Source organism: Phalacrocorax aristotelis, chromosome 6 (assembly GCF_949628215.1).
Source record: "Phalacrocorax aristotelis chromosome 6, bGulAri2.1, whole genome shotgun sequence".
Lineage (NCBI taxonomy): Eukaryota > Metazoa > Chordata > Aves > Suliformes > Phalacrocoracidae > Phalacrocorax > Phalacrocorax aristotelis.
In genome coordinates, this window is record NC_134281.1 from 17,362,295 (window position 1) to 17,374,733 (window position 12,439).

General features: G+C 61.5%; 3 protein-coding genes across 3 annotated transcripts; 1 reads left to right on the top strand and 2 right to left on the bottom strand.

The window, feature by feature from the left end:
* Positions 1-640: 640 nt before the first annotated feature.
* Positions 641-2,717, bottom strand: LOC142058253 (uncharacterized). The gene is made up of 7 exons (XM_075095409.1): positions 2,690-2,717; positions 2,239-2,348; positions 1,952-2,074; positions 1,523-1,602; positions 1,165-1,282; positions 870-1,028; positions 641-742 (listed from the first exon to the last, which is right to left on the bottom strand). The coding sequence occupies exons 1-7, from the start codon at positions 2,715-2,717 to the stop codon at positions 641-643; spliced, it is 720 nt and encodes a 239-aa protein (XP_074951510.1).
* An 863-nt stretch (positions 2,718-3,580) lies between these two features.
* On the bottom strand, positions 3,581-7,791 carry LOC142058654 (U3 small nucleolar RNA-interacting protein 2-like). The gene is made up of 15 exons (XM_075096231.1): positions 7,668-7,791; positions 7,458-7,540; positions 7,283-7,401; positions 7,110-7,189; positions 6,953-6,994; positions 6,582-6,708; positions 6,236-6,360; positions 5,891-5,983; positions 5,690-5,790; positions 5,449-5,583; positions 4,772-4,834; positions 4,543-4,688; positions 4,349-4,428; positions 4,154-4,227; positions 3,581-4,060 (listed from the first exon to the last, which is right to left on the bottom strand). Exons 1-15 carry the CDS (start codon positions 7,737-7,739, stop codon positions 3,955-3,957), a joined length of 1,446 nt encoding a protein of 481 aa, XP_074952332.1. The 5' UTR covers positions 7,740-7,791; the 3' UTR covers positions 3,581-3,954.
* LOC142058254 (uncharacterized) lies at positions 7,738-10,045 on the top strand. The gene is given in 2 exon segments (XM_075095410.1): positions 7,738-7,752; positions 8,501-10,045. Coding segments are annotated over 2 exon segments (1,548 nt in total). The 3' UTR covers positions 10,034-10,045.
* The last annotated feature ends 2,394 nt before the right edge of the window (positions 10,046-12,439 follow it).

The window sequence follows — 12,439 nt, forward strand, 5'->3', positions numbered from 1 at the left end:
TGTGGGTATGAGGTGAGCCTAGGCACAAGGTGAGCCCCAGCTGCGCCCAGAGCAGCCAGGCAGCAGCCCACCGCAGGGGAGGGCTGCTGGACCCAGGTTCCTGCCTTGGGAGAGAGCACGGACAAGGACAGGGGCAGGGCAAAGACCCCTGCTCCTGACTTCCTGCTGACTGGGTGCCCAGCTTCCCTGGGAGGTGCTGGGGCTCAGGAGCACAGCGATGGGGGACTGGGGCTGCCCAGACTGGGAGCTCGGTACCTGCAGCAGGGGTTCGGTGGCGATGAAGTTGGCCAGCCTGGCAATCCGTGCCACAGCCCTCTCCTGCACTGCTGCTAGCTTGGAATCGGTGAAGGGCAGCAGGAGCTGGGAGGAGAAAAGCTGCTGATCTGCCAGGGAGGTGGCATGGCACAGCACGGCATGGCCAGGCTTGCGCCGGGGCAGGGCCTGGGCCCAGGGCACGTGCCCTTCTTGCCCCTCGAAGCAACCTGCTGCAGCCAGGCGGGCCACCGCATCCCACTCCTGCCGCTGCCTCTGCTGCCTTCCACTCACTCGCTCCCCACCCAAAAAAAGGTCCCTCCACCCCCCACCCAAGGAACCCAAGACTTTGGGGTGACCACCTCCCTGGGGACCTGTGGTGGAGGCTCTAGGATGTGGCCCGGGGGAAAGTCCCAGGGCTGGGCTCCCCTTGCCAGACAGGCAGATCCATCTGTGAGGGAGTGTTGGGCAGGACGAACAGCAGGCAGGGCTGCAGGAGCAGGGTGGGCTGGGGCAGGAGCAAAAGGAGCTCTGGCAGCAGCCAGGAGGCAGGGGGCTGGTGGGGAGGCAGCGCAGGGAAGGAGGAACATCTTTGCCCCCCTCCTTGCACCAGGCACTGATTGGGGAGGGGCGGGGCACCACTCAAGCCATGGGTCAATGCTTGTGGGGACCCTGTGCCAAGGCCAGACCTGCAAGATGTTCTGCAGCTCCAGGATGCCGAGAGCACCGGCGCTGCTTACCAGCACCTGCAGCATGCTGTCCATCGTGGCCAGGGTCTGTGAGGGGGACAGAATCTTGGGGCAGCCCTAGAAGCCTGGGCGGGGTGGGGGGTGGGCGTGGCTGCACCCTGCGGTGCCCAGGAAAAGGGGCCTCGGGGTGGGGGAGCTCCCCATGGCTCACCCCGTGGCATACCTCGGAGTAGAGAGAAGCCTCAGGGCCCTGGGTGTCCTGCGGAGGGAGGTGGAAGATGCTGCAGAAGCAGATGTGGAGGAGTCTGCTGCTCATCTCCTGCAGAAGCAGCCCCGCCTTGCTGTGGGGACAGAGAGGTGCTCTTCAGACACAGCAAGGAGGAGACAGACCCCAGGGTTGGAGACCTGGGCTGATCCCCATGACACTGACACTTGCATTTGGAGGGAAAAGCCTATGGCACCCCTTGCCCTGCTGTCTGCCTCCCTCTTGGACCCAGGACTGGGGGTGGCCCCTGCCTGGGAGAGGTGCCGTTAGGGCTGCCCAGCAGTGGGGAGGCCAAGCTGGGGGCTGCGGCAAGTACCTCATGGAGGCGATGGTCAGCATGGCTTGCCGCCACACCACAGTACCCAGGTGGTCAGTGGGCTCCTCTTGCAGCAGCACCTGTGCAGCACAGCAGGGTGGGATGGATCGGGATGGGGCAGTCTCCCTTGCCCATCAAAAGCCTGCGGGGCTGGCAGAGCCCAGGTGCCACCATCCCAGCACTCCCTCCCCACCCAGTGGTCCCAAGCCCCATGGTGGGAAGGGCTGTGCCCATCACAGAACCACAGGCTGGCCGAGAGACCTGCAAACGTCATTGGGTCCAAGCCCCAGCTCCAGCCAGGCCACGTAGCTGGCTTTCAAGCATCTCCAAGGATGGAGACCCAGAGCAGTGCTCACATGCACCCCACTGCCCGGCTGAGCCCTCTCCTGCCCCCAGGGCTCTGCCCACTGCCCACTGCCCCTGCCTCACCTCGATGGCCTCCACCACCTCCAGCAAACAGAAGTAAAGCATGTCCCATGTTGTGGAGCCCGCGCTGCTGGTGCTACAGATGGTGTAGATGGAGGCCAGAAACTTCAGCTTCTCCTCCTCTTGCTGCCAGCCAGGGAGGGGACAGGCGGCCAGAGAGCGTCAAGGGGGTGAGACAGGTTGGGGGGGAGGGGGGCAGCACAGCCCCCAGCACCTTGCGAGAGTGGGATGGGGGCAGAAAGACTGGTCAGGAGACATGGGCGCAGCCTCATAGAATTGGCCTTGGATACCTTTGGTCTGCTCCTGAGGAAGGCTCGGATGATGTCCAGGTTATCCTCGTTCTGCCCGGGCAGAGCCAAGGTGGAGCAGCACGGATCTGGCCGAGAGAAGGCAGGCAGGGCTGGGGGGCGAGCAGGGGACAAAAAGCCAAGCCCTCTGCCCAGCTCCCAGGGATGTCACCAGTCCTGGCTCAAGGCTGGGACACAGGTGTCCCCTGTGAGCCCCAGGGGCGAGGGCGCAATGCTGGAGGGCAGCACGGGGAGGGGGGTCTGGCGTGCCCAGGTGAGGGACAGGCTACCACCGGCTGGCAGGGAGGATCCCTGTCCCGGGGTGCCGTGACAGGGCTGGCTCCCTGGCCACTGTGCCATGGGAGCCCCGATGCCAGCCTGGCTGGGCAACGCGAGCGCGGGACCGGGCAGGGACGGGCAGGCAGCCCCCTGCCTGCAGCGCCTGCACACTCACCCGCCTGCAGCGGCTGGACCTTGCACATCTCGCTTGGCTTTGGCCCGGAGTGGGGAGCCAGGGCAGCTACACCCTCCTTCTCCCCCCAGGCCTGCCTGGGCCTGCTAGGGGGTCTCCCTGCCATCCTGCGGAGGAAAGGGGTGAGGGGGACCCTGTGCCCCACAAGGCTGCCCTGCCAGGGGCAGTGGGGCAGAGGTGGCCATGCTTGGGGGGCTCTTTGCTCTCACCCTGTCCTAACACCGTCCTCCCAGACACTGGGGGGGACAGCACTGGGTGATCCAGGGTGTCACAAAGTGCCCCAATAGCACTCCCCCGGGGGGCACCCCCCGAGTGCCCCCTTCCCCTCTTCCCCAGGACCCCTCCTTGCCCCGGGCGGGGGGGGTGTGAGACTGACTCCCTCTTCCTCCTCCTGCTACGGGGCTGGGGTTTACCTGTAGCGGGGCACCCCCCTTGTCGCAGGGACCCCTCTGTACCCTGTCCCCTTGCTCCCAGGGGCTGGTGCCGCCCAACCTGCAGCTGGGCTAAGCTGGGCTGCAGCCCCCAGCCCCTCGGGCACGCTGAGACTCTTTTCTCTTCCACACACGAGGCCCGGGACGAGGCCCGCGGGGCTCCCCTCGCTCGAAGGCTGCTGGGCACTCGGAGGGGCCGGACGCCCTCCCGTGCGCTCAGCCGCAGGGACGCACAACTGCGGGGGGCGGCCGCGTTCCCCGCTTACTAGTTGCCACGCGCCTGGAGGGTTCCACCAGCTGGCACCGGGCGGGGGGGGCGGGGTGGGACGGGGCTCCTCGCTCCCCTCCCCGGGGCACAGGGCCCCGCCGCGCCGTAGGAGCCGAGGTGGGGCCCCCGGGCCCGGCGGGGCCAGCGCCGAGGTGGGTGGGCAGACAGGTCGGTGACAGGGGACGGGCAGGAGGAGGGAGGGGGGCAGGCTAGGGCGGCAGGAGCCGTGGGGCATTAGACATGGTAATTTAGGTGAATAAAGTGGATTTGGTTTGGTTTGGGTTTTGTGTTGTTCTTTTTTTTTTTATTTTTTATTTAAAACAGAGTCCTCCAGAGCTCGGGTCTGGCCAAAGCTGAGGGAAGAGGGCAGACCCTCACAGAGGGCAGAGCCGCAGCATGATATGGGTGCCAGCCGGGTCAGGGGGCCACGTGCCATCCCCCGCTCCGGCGCTGCCGGCCCCAGGAGGGTGGTTGCACGAAGGACATGGGGCGCAGCACCAGGGACAAGGGTTTCATGACCCAGGTGCAGCGGCTCCGGGGCCAGCGGGCTAGGAGCTGTCAGGGACATGGGAGCTGGGGGCTGTAGCCCTCCGCTTCAGGGGGATGATGCAGATGCTGGTTTTGGCTTCTTTGATTCTCCACCACCGGCCAAGCCTGCAGATGAGAGAGATGGGGGTCACCCTCCACCGAGCCCTCGAGGCAGTGGAGGCTGTGCCCCCAGCCAGTGCTGGGGAAGGGGGATGGTACCAGTGCTCCTGCCCGAGGCCGGCCACCAGGAAGTCACCGGCTGCCGAGAACTCGAGGCTGTTGACAAAACCCACCTGGAGGGGACAGGGCAGGGTGAGAGGCTCACGCAGCCTCCTCCTGCTGCCCAGGGAGGGGAGAACCCGCCGAGAGACACCCCCAGCCCAGCTCCAGCATCCCCAACCTCCTGACCCATACCAACGGGATAGCCCAGAGGGGCTCCAGCTTCCAAAATCCCTCACTGCACTTCCAGAGCTTCACACTAGCACTGTGGGAGCCTAGGGTAGAGAGAGGAGACTGCCATGCACCCCAACCTGGGGCAGGGGCAGGGGCAGGGGCAGGGCAGACCCCCTGCACCCCCAAACCCTTGCTCCAAAGCAGCTGCCCCACACCTGTAGCCAGGAGGTCACTGTTGCGCAGGGCAGCCACCGCCAAGATGCAGTACGGCTGCTGCAGGCCCTGGGCGTCCTGCATGCCGTGCGCCTGCCGGGCCAGCACCAGCGGCTTCTTCTTCGCCAGCCCCCACAGGGCTACAGACCTACCAGGGAGGGGAGGCATGAGGGGGTTGCAGGAGGGGGCTTTGCCTACCTACCCCAGGCACTGTCGCGGCCCCGTGCTCACCCGTCATTGGCACCCGACACCACGTGCTCCTCGCTGATGAGCTGGATACAATCAATGGAGCCCCTACAAAGAGAAGGGGCAACTACCATCAGTTACAAGCGTGCTTTGGGATCCTGCTTAGGAGTGTCGTGGTTTAGCCGGCAGCTCAGCCCCACACAGTCGCTCGCTCACTCCCCCACCGGTAGATGGGGGAAAGAATCAGAAGGGTAACGCTCGCGGGTTGGGATAAGAACAGTTTAATGATTAAAATTAAAAGAAACAACAGTAGAAATGCAATGTAAAGGAGAACAACGAGAGGCGCAAAGCCCCGGGGGAGGGGAAGGGAGGGGGGAGGGGAACGAACCGCCGAATACTGGTCATGGTGTCACATGGTATGGAATGAACATGCCATTGGCCAGTCGGGGTCAGCTGCCCCCACCATGGCCCTGCCCCTCCCAACCCCCCCGCCCCCCGCCCCCCGCCACGCGGCAGAGCGCAGGAAGCTGGAAAGGTAGCCGACCCCCACAGTGAGGAGAATTAACCCCGTCTCAGCCAAAACCAGCACAAGGAGACAAGGGCTCACTGGGACATCAGTGTCTCCAGTATGCCAGCAGGCTTCTGGTGATGCTTGGCACCCTCACACCACTGCCCCAGCCGGACCCACTTGCCCACAACCCCCTCTCCCGCCCCAGACCTACTGGTGCCCATAAAACACGAGCTGTGACTCCTCGGGGATCTTCCAGAGCCGCACGGTGCCGTCCCGTCCCCCCGCCGTCACACAGCACTCACGGCTCAGGCTGTCCAGCCCCGTGATGACATCCTGCTGCCCGAACCTGGAGGGGGAGGTGGCAAAGAGCTGCGGCAGGCACAGCCCCCCGCCACATTTCTTTCCCCAGGTGAGGGAGGCTCAGTGGGGTGTGTGTGTCCCCAGGCTCTTACAGGGTCTCCATGTCTGCGTTCTCCGCCACGTTCCAGACCTTGACGCAGCGGTCATGGGAGGCACTGTACAGCTGGTGCGTGCCCTTCCGGAAGGACAGGCCCTGCGGACGGACAGCCGGACATAGGGGGAGTGGTGAGGGGCACCGGGGAGGACAGTGCTGCCTGGCCCTGCAGGCGTCGCAGCCAATGCCCCCGACTCACCGAGACGGCATCGCGGTGCCCAGTGAAGATGTGCAGGCGCTTGCAGGTGGCGGTGTCCCAGACCATGATCAGCTTGTTCCTGTCTCCCGTAGCCTGGCAGAACACAGGGGATACCCAAGACCTGCCCCATGAGGACCCACCACACATCCCAGCCTATGCTCCAACCCCAAGCGCTTTGGAGGGTCCCAGGGACACCTTCTTGGCTCCAGTGGAGGTAGGGGCTGCTTGAAGCCAGCAAAGTACACCTGGGCACGAGATACCGCTCTCCGCAGGACCCCAGGAGATGCACTCCCCACCAGCACCCCTCCGCAACATACATGGCAGCACCAGCCCCCTCTCCTGTACCAGGTACTTGCCATCCGATGAGATGGCCATGCAGAGGACGTGGGATGCGTGCCCCATGTGCCGCTCCTCGGTGCCCTTCTTCCCCCCGGGCACCACGCACGGCCTCTTCCCGCTCTCCACCTCCCCTACGGGAAAGGCATCGCCGTCACGCCCTGGGAACCTCCCAACATATTGGGAAGCGCCAACGAGCCTCCCACAGAGCCCAAAACGATGCACGTGCACATCCCTGGAAGGGGCAGGGGCCCAGCCACCTCCACAGGCACCCACGCTCCTGCTGCTGCAGGGTCCCTCCCTGCAGGGTTCAGGCTGGGAGAACAGCCAGTCGCGGCCCCAAGGGAACACTTGCATTTGATGCGGGAGCCGTCCTTGGAAGCCGAAAAGATGAACCTGTCATCTGGAGAGATGACCAGGCAGGTGACGGGCAGCTGATGCCCCCGCAGCACTCGAATGCTGGCTGGATCCGGAGGCTGCACCTGCAGGGAGAGCGGGATGTGAGCTGGGCCTCCCTCGGTCCCTTCCCCTGGCATGGGAGTACCCAAGCACAGCTCCCTCCCTCCTCCAGGGCACCAGCCCCCGGCACCCTGGGCAGAAGGAGGGCCCTGGTCCCGGAGCCAGCACCGTAACTCGGGGTGCCGGCCCTGGCTGTGCGCGAGTGCCCCCCAAAGCCGGCACTTAGAGCCTGGCAGCCCCCCGGCGCCCCCAGCGCTGGGCACTTACGCCTTTGGCGACCAGGCGCTGCAGCCGACCCTTCTGCTCCAGCTGGGCAAGAAGCGGGAGGCTCAGTGGAGGCGGCCCCGGCCCCGCGGGAGCAGGGCAGAGCCCGCCGCCGCCGCCGCTGCCGGGACTGGGGGGACGCGCCCGCCCCGCTGCTCACCACGTCCTCCTTCAGCCGGTCGCCGATGAGATCCGCCGGATGCGTCTCCTCCTCCTCCTCTGCTGCCGCCCGCTCCTCCTCTGTGGCGGACGCGGGGCGTGAGGGCCGGGCTCAGCACCGAGGGCTGCACGCCCCTCTGCCCCACCGGGGTACCGGCACCGGGCGGCACTCACCGTGCTGGCGGAGCTCCTCCAGGTACAGCTTGGCCAGGCGCAGCTTCTTCTCCTGCGGCGTCTCCTCCACCTCCTCCTCTACCGCCGCCTCCCGCCGCCGCCGCCGTCCCAACGACGGGCTGCGGGGACAGGCGTGAGCACCGGCACCGGCTTCCCCCCGCGGCGCGGCTCGTACCTCTCCGGCTCGGAGTCGCTGGACACCTCCTCGTCGACGGGCCGGACGGCCGCCGCCCGCGACCTCCTCTCGGCGCCCAGGACCTGAGGAACGAACCGGGGTGACCCCAGGGACGGAATCGGACGGGACGGGACACGGACACCGACCAGAGCGACCTCGCAGGGGCAGTCACTCCGCAGCCCCCTCCGCCCGGCCCGGCCCGGCCCTCACCGCCGCCCGCGGCCGCCGCCGTCCCGCCACCCCGCGTGGGGCTTTGGCCCTACAGCTGCCCGCCGCCGCCATGCTGCCGCTCCACGTGCTGCCCGCCCCGCCGGCTGCAGGGGCGCGCCCCGCGCCTATTGGCTGCAGCTGACTAGGTCCCCCTCCCGCCGCGCCTGCGGCCCCGCCCCCGCTTCCTATCGGCGGGCCGCGCTGTCACTCGAGTAGTGACGGCTCTGCCGCGCCCCCCGGTGCTGCTGGGCCTGCCCCCTCGGCGACACGGCCCGCCCCCTGGTGCTGACAGCCACGCCCCCTCGGCGGCTTGCCCCGCCCCCGGTGCTTGCTGGCCCCGGCCTCTCGGCGCAACGACACGCCCCCTGGTGCTGCCTGGCTTCTGGTCCCGTAGCACGGCCTTTGCGGGCTCCCAAGGACCCCGGCCTTGGCTGTCGCCGGGGGTAGTGGTGGGACGGCCTGTCCCGGCGATGCTCTCAAGCGCTAAAACCGGCTTTTGTTCGGAAGCTTTATTTTGCGCCTTTAGTGTCTTGTCTCTGGCACCTGGGGAGGCGTGGAAGGGCAGCGGGAGCACCCTTCGGCTGCTCCAAGTTAGGCAACAGGCTCGCTTCCTCAAGGATAAGCAGCCAAAGAGTGTCACCACGCGTACCCAGAGCATCCTGGAAGGGCTGCTGACTGCAGGCGGGTGGTCTCCCTTTTGGAGATCGCTCAAAGGCGACGGCTCCGCTGAGGGCTTGGTTTCCCCGTGTGACCTCCTGAGGGCGAAAAGGGGAAAAGGGGATAGCAGCATTAAGGTGTGACCCTCTCAGGACCATAAAGCCCCTTTGTGTTAGGTAAAATGGCCACTCAGAAGGCAGTTAACGCCCACGATTTTGTCTCTTCACCGGCTGTACCATCTTTTGGAGGTGCACCAATCTCGCCCCTCACCCCGGGGACAAGATTGGGTGAAAAAACATTGGTTTCAACCGCAGAGTGTAGTAGGCAGGATAAGGGTAGTGTAGAAGGAAGCTAGGGTTAGACCGGGGAAAGGAAAAGCTGTAATTTGCGCAGTCCTGGGAGCGAGTCTGTCAGCAGCGGTGGAAGAGAGGAAACGGAGGCTTTGTCAAGCCGATGTCACAATAGACTCACTGCAGGTGGTCATAAAGTCACTGCAGGAACAATTGGAGGGAAACAAGCGATTGTTGCAGGAGGAGAGAAATCAAAATGCCATACTGAAGGAAGAATTGAGGGATCAGCTTTTGAGGGAAGCAGATACACTGGCGGAGGTAGAGGTGAAACTTTCAGAGAAAGGGGTACGGCAAGTTTACCCTCAGGGAGTCTTGCAGAGGGCAAGGGAAACTGTAGAAAGCTTCCCTCACATGTATCCACTCTTTAAAACAGAGTACTTGTATGAGGACAATAACGATGACCGTCCTCAAGTTCTCACCAAAGAAGTCCCATTTACAGCAACCGAAGTAGCAAAGTTGAAAAAAGACTTTGCAAGAACTCCGAAGGAATCGGAGACAGAATATGTGTGGAGAGTGTCCCTGTCAGCAGGGGGGGATGGAATTTTGTTGTCGGAGAAAGAAGCAGAAGGCTATTGGGGTCCAGGTGTGTTCTTAACTACAGGTAATCGCCGAGCCCCATGGTCATTAACCCAGAGGGCTGCGTATTGGGCCGGAGGGCTGAACCCTTTGGAGAGGGGAGATCCCCTTGCCATAACAGGTACGGTGGATCAACTAGTGGAAAGCGTGCAGAAAGCAGCCTGTCTCCAAAAGATGTATGATCGGGAGCTCAAGCCCCACCAGAGTTCCCCGATGATGATGCCTGTAGACCCAGGGAGGATGACTCCCCTGATCCGGGGACTCCCTGACTCCCTGAAACCCACTGGGATCCAATTACAGGGGAGAATTCAAAATAATTCCGAAGGAGAAAGAACTGCGGCCACTCTGGAAGGGATAATAACCCCTGACCATTGGCGGTTGGGAAGGAAAGTGTGGACGTGGAGGGAGGTAGCGCAGGAATTAATTAATTTTGGGAGAAAATATGGCCCTGATGGTGGATCGTTCCAAAAAACCGAAACAAGGGTTGTACGGTCTGCAGAGCAAGTTAACAATCGGCAGCTGTCAATTGGGAAGGGCCAGGATTTGAGGCCACTCCGCAACAATCATCCCGGGAGAGAGAGACTCCTAAGTCGACAGGGCTTATGGCATCTAGGGCTTCAGAAGGGCATTCCTCGAGACCTGATGGATGGACTCCCGACCCCAAAATTGGAAAAACTTGTACAGAAATGGTCAGGGAAGAAGGCCACTCTCGGAGTAGTTGCCGCTGCTCCACCCCTGATAGATCTTGAGGGGGAGCTGACTAGGGAAAAGGCGGAAAACTAGACCCTCCGTTCCCCAAAGGTGAGGAGAGGAGCGGAGGATGGATGTTTGTAAGACAACTCACCTTGAATCTAAGAGGGGATTTATTAGTCACAGTAGCTGTAGGACCAAGGAAAAGACCGGTAATTTTTCTAATTGATACTGGGCCACAAATCACCGCACTGATGCAGACCGAAGCAGAACGGTGCGGGATCTCTATCCCATCTAGAAATCTAATTATCTTAAATGCTCTGGGAAAGACACAGTCAATGCCTATGAGTTCAGTGACACTATGGTTCCCAGGAGAGGAAGCCCCCATCAATACCATGGTAGCCATAGGACCTTTTCAGACAAACATTTTAGGCATGGCTGCGTTGAAGGGAAGGCAGTGGCATGACACCCAGGGGAACTCGTGGTCTTTTGGCATCCCCCAGGTCAGGCAATTAACTGAAACATCTTGGGCGGAGGTGCGCCTATTGCAAACAGCACCTGGCCTTCCCCCCTCCAAGACTACCAACGTAAAACCCTATGCGTTGCTGCTAGGAGCCAGGGAAGGGATAGCCCCAGTAACTGAGGATCTCAAACAGCAGGGAATTTTAGTGTTTACTCACTCCCCGTACAATTCACCAGTGTGGCCAGTATGCAACCCTAATGGAAAATGGCGCCTGACCATTGACTATCGGCGACTGAATGCAAACACTGGCCCCCTGACTGCGGCTGTACCCAACATAGCCGAATTACTTGCAGCCATTCAAGAACAGGCCCACCCTATCTTAGCAACCATTGATGTGAAGGACATGTTTTTTATGGTTCCACTCCAGGAGTGTGATCGAGACCAATTTGCTTTTACCTGGGAAGGACAACAGTATACTTTTACCCGTTTGCCTCAGGCATATAAACACTCGCCTACCTTGGCCCACCATGCCCCAGCACAGGAATTGGCAATAATCCCATCAGAAAGAGAGGTCAAAGTCTATCAGTATATTGATGACATACTAAAAGGGGGACATACCATAGCTTCGGTGCAGACTATGCAGGACAGAACTATTAATCACCTGGAAGGAACAGGCCTTCAAATACCCAAAGAAAAAATACAAGCCCCTGCCAGTGAAGTTAAGTTGTGGGGCATCTGGTGGAAAGGAGGGTCAGCCTGTATTCCTCAGGACACCCTCTCAGCGTTAGATCAGGTAAAAATTCCGGAAGGTAAAAAGAAGCTGCAACACACCTTGGGATTCTTGGTCTTTTGGAGAAAGCATAAGCCAAAATTTGCAATAATGGCACATCCCTTATATGACCTGTTGCGAAAGAGGGTGATTTGGAAATGGACTCCAGCTCACGATGAGGCACTGCAGCTTTTGGCGTTTGAAGCAAGCACCCATCAAACTTTGGGCCCCATCCACCCCACCGACCCAGTTCAAATTGAATGGGGGTTCGCACACTGGGGATTGTCAATTCATTTTTGGCAGAAAGGAGCAGAAGGTCCCATTCGACCGACTGGGTTTTATTCTAGGAGTTTTAAGGATGCTGAAAAGCGGTACTCCAGCTGGGAAAAGGGTTTGTTTGTAGTGAGCTTAGCTCTTAGAGAAGCGGAGCGAACCATACGCCAACAACCTATAGTTTTAAGGGGACCCTTTAAGGTAATTACGCCTGTGTTAGCAGGGACCCCTCCCCCTGACGGGGTGGCCCAAAGGGGTACTGTGAGGAAACGGTATGCTAAAATCGAACATTACTGTAGTGTTTTTACAGTCACTGAAGGTACCGCAAAGGTGTTAAACATACAGGAAGAAGCGATGTCGTGGTTTAGCGGCAGCTCAGCCCCACACAGTCGCTCGCTCACTCCCCCACCGGTAGATGGGGGAGAGAATCAGAAGGGTAACGCTCGTGGGTTGGGATAAGAACAGTTTAATAATGAAAATTAAAAGAAACAACAGTAGAAATGCAATGTAAAGGAGAACAACGAGAGGCGCAAAGCCCCGGGGGAGGGGGGAAGGGAGGGGAGAGGGGGAACGAACCGCCGGAACAAACCGCACGCGCCGCAGCCGCTCGCCGCCCGCCGCCGCGCTGCCACTGCCCCCCCTCAATATACTGGTCATGGTGTCACATGGTATGGAATGAACCTGCCATTGGCCAGTCGGGGTCAGCCGCCCCCACCATGGCCCTGCCCCTCCCAGCCCCCCCTGCCACGCCACGCGGCAGAGCGCGGGAAGCTGGAAAGGTAGCTGACCCCCACAGTGAGGAGAATTAACCCCTTCTCAGCCAAAACCAGCACATTCTCCACCCCTTATTCCATACCACTTACACCATGCCCAGGTCCCATATGATGCAATACAACCGTACCAACCACCACCCCTCCCCTTCCCATCCTTTAACATAATACACAGACATCATTCCCTTAGTTCATGGATCTTCCCTGTAAAATGTCCATTAAAA